Below are 3,171 nucleotides of genomic sequence, written 5' to 3'. Positions count from 1 at the left end.
TTTTGTTCACTGTACTTGTTAACTGTCTAAAATTCATAAAATAAACCTTTCATTTCAAATATTCCTCTGGAAATATCAAAATGTTATTGTGAATCCTGAGCTTCAGTTCTTGAGGTCATCTAAGATGATGCTTTAGGAAAACGAATTTTCCTGAGAAGTATGTATGCTTGCTTTAGAGACAACAAAGAAAGTTCAAAGATGTGGCTGTACTCCATGTTGTAGAAAAGATATTCTAGAGAAAAAGGAGACACACTCTGAATTAGAATCCTATCTCCAGAATTTTTATTTCAACATAGAAGAAGAGATGATCCAGGACAATCACTCCTTGACAATAAACTTTATCCTCAGGGGGTTTACGGACCACCCAGATCTGAAGACCCTGCGGTTCGTGGTGTTCTTTGTCATCTATCTGATCACCATGGTGGGCAATCTTGGATTGGTGGTGTTGATCTCCATGGAACGCCGTCTGCACACACCCATGTACATCTTTCTGGGCAACCTGGCTCTGATGGATTCTTTCTGTTCCTGTGCCATTACCCCCAAGATGTTACAGAACTTCTTTTCTGAGGACAAAATGATTTCCCTTCATGAATGCATGGCACAGTTTTATATTCTCTGCCTTGCTGAAACTGCAGACTGCTTTCTCCTGGCAGCAATGGCCTATGATCGCTATGTGGCCATATGCAGACCACTGCAGTACCACACCATGATGTCAAAGCAACTCTGTATTCAAATGACCATAGGAGCTTATATAGCTGGGAACCTGCATTCCATGATTCATGTAGGGCTTTTATTTAGGCTAACCTTCTGTGGATCTCATCACATCAATCACTTTTTTTGTGATATTCTTCCATTATACAGACTCTCCTGTATTGATCCTTATCTCAATAAACTGATGGTACTTATTTTCTCAGGATCAGTTCAAATCTCCACTATTACTGTAGTCTTAATCTCTTATCTTTGCATACTGTACACCATTTTCCAAATGAAATCCAAAGAGGGAAAAGGCAAAGGTTTATACACTTGTGCATCTCACTTTCTTTCTATCACAATATTCTATGGTTCTCTTCTGTTCATGTATATCCGGCCCACTTCAGCCAACGAAGGAGAAAAAGAGATACCAGTTGCTGTTTTTTATACAGTAATAGTTCCATTATTAAACCCCTTTATTTATAGTCTAAGGAATAAAGAATTAATAAATGCTATGAAAAAACTTATGAAAGGAAAACCTCAGAACATTCTAAAACTAATACCATCAATTGATTTTAAGTAAACTTTTCAAAGTTTACTTAAAATTCTGAGAAAATGGAAAATGACCAGTTTGCTTATCACATATTAAAAAGTAAATTATGATTACTTTTAACTCATATTATGCACGCATGATTGAGTTCAGAGAAGAGGGATTGTGTTTTTCAAAATCTAAACCATGAGGGTCTCTTATAAGTAAATTAAATGACTGCTCCTAAGGTCATAAATTTTGTCACAGTGGAATTAACCACAAATTTCAACCTAGTTAATAAATTCCAGCAATAAAATCCACTGTAGAAAGGTAGGCTCCATTTACATTGGCAGCAAATTTATGGAATTCTTTATAATTTTACTGTCACATTCAGATCAAGTATTTATATTGCTTATGTAAGCCTCATCATCTATCAGAAATAAATTGTGCATTTAAATTTTATTCTCCAAAGAATTTATGATTGAATATAGATTTATTCAGAATGCATATTCTCCAATCAAGGGCCTCTTTTGTTTTAGTGTTGAGTCATTTTTATTCTCAATTTGTCTGAAGTCGATTGCTTGTATAATAATTTAACAATCATTAGTTGAAAATATTGCTATTTATATTGAAAGTGCTATGGATTTGAATGTTTTCACGTAGTTTGTTAGTTGTCCATGATGGATAACAGTGCAATTCCTTAATGTGCCCATTAATTTAATGATTTCCCCCTTAGATAGCATTACTTGTTTTGTTTGTTATTAGAAAAATCAATTACCTGAACCAGTTCTAATGTAAATCTTTGATATATTGTTAGCACAGAAAATGCTGCTCAGCATATGTCCTGCAGAACATAGTGAAACCCATAAAATAACTGTAAAAAACAATATTTTCACCACTTGAATATATATATGAAAACTAGTTTAATGAGACCCCCTCCTCTGGTAGACACCACACTGGACCTTTCCCATCAATTACCTACTGATGATGAGTTGTGCATTGTTTTCCAGGCTTTCCAGAATTGAAAAAAAAACCAAAGTAGCTTCCCTATTACCTGGAGGCACCCCCAATGAATCTGAATGAATGACCCCTTTTCCCACACTATTTGCCTCTCTTTTTACAGAAATGTAAGTCACACTTGATCTCCAAATCCTTAAAATCAATCAGGAAATTGGACATACACATATGAGGGAGTGAAATCAATGGGGGTTATATACAGGTAATTTTTAGGATGCATTGGGTATGTGTTTGGGAATTAAGAATAGGGGGATCAGTATCTCCTGGGATACTGAGTCATAAACTATTAACAGACATTATGCTTAAAAGCTGAAAAATTAATTTGGAGGGGGAAAGAGAAATAAAATCATGACTATAGACAATATTGATGGAAATGTGTGTGAATTCTGGGTTAAGGAATGATGAAGGTGAGAGTACATGTAGAAAATTGACACAGCTATTGGTGAAAGCAGTTGACAAGTGTAGGAAATATAGATGGAAGTGAATCCATTTACTGAAATTGTATATGTCGCATTGTTATTGTTTGGTGCTGTTAAGTTGGTTTAGATTCATAACAAAGCTATGTATAACAGAATGAAATATTGCCTTATCCTATGAAATCTTCAATATAGCCCCTGAGCTTGAGCCCACCATTGAAGATATGGTGTACAATCCATTTCATTGAGTATTTTCTCTTTATTGCTGACCTTCTACATTACCAAGAATGATGACCTTCTCCACTTTAGGGAATCTAAATCTTCTGAAATCCATCAAACATCCTGGTAGCAGAGGAATATGATTTCTTTTAGAACACTGGTTTGGCATTTAAATAGAAAGAGAAGCTAGAAAAATGAGATGACTGCAATAATACAAAGATTGGTTCTCAAGAGGTTAAACTGGGAAGACTAAGAAAAGAAAGAGGTACAGAGCTATAAAGAACATCTTTAAAAATGAGC

The 3,171-nt window shown here is 34.9% G+C and overlaps 1 protein-coding gene across 1 annotated transcript in view; it reads left to right on the top strand.

The window, feature by feature from the left end:
- Positions 1–304: 304 nt before the first annotated feature.
- Positions 305–3,171, top strand: part of LOC101658802 (olfactory receptor 5K1-like) — a 9,226-nt gene continuing 6,359 nt past the window's right edge. Inside the window, exon 1 of the mRNA XM_004706515.2 lies at positions 305–1,223. Within this exon, the coding sequence (XP_004706572.2) occupies positions 305–1,223 (919 nt within the window). The remainder of the gene's footprint in view (positions 1,224–3,171) is intronic.

Source organism: Echinops telfairi, unplaced genomic scaffold (assembly GCF_000313985.2).
Source record: "Echinops telfairi isolate 266 unplaced genomic scaffold, ASM31398v2 ScPeMD7_6;HRSCAF=24_1, whole genome shotgun sequence".
NCBI classification, from domain to species: Eukaryota; Metazoa; Chordata; class Mammalia; order Afrosoricida; family Tenrecidae; genus Echinops; species Echinops telfairi.
This window is presented reverse-complemented; position numbering and strand designations above follow the sequence as displayed.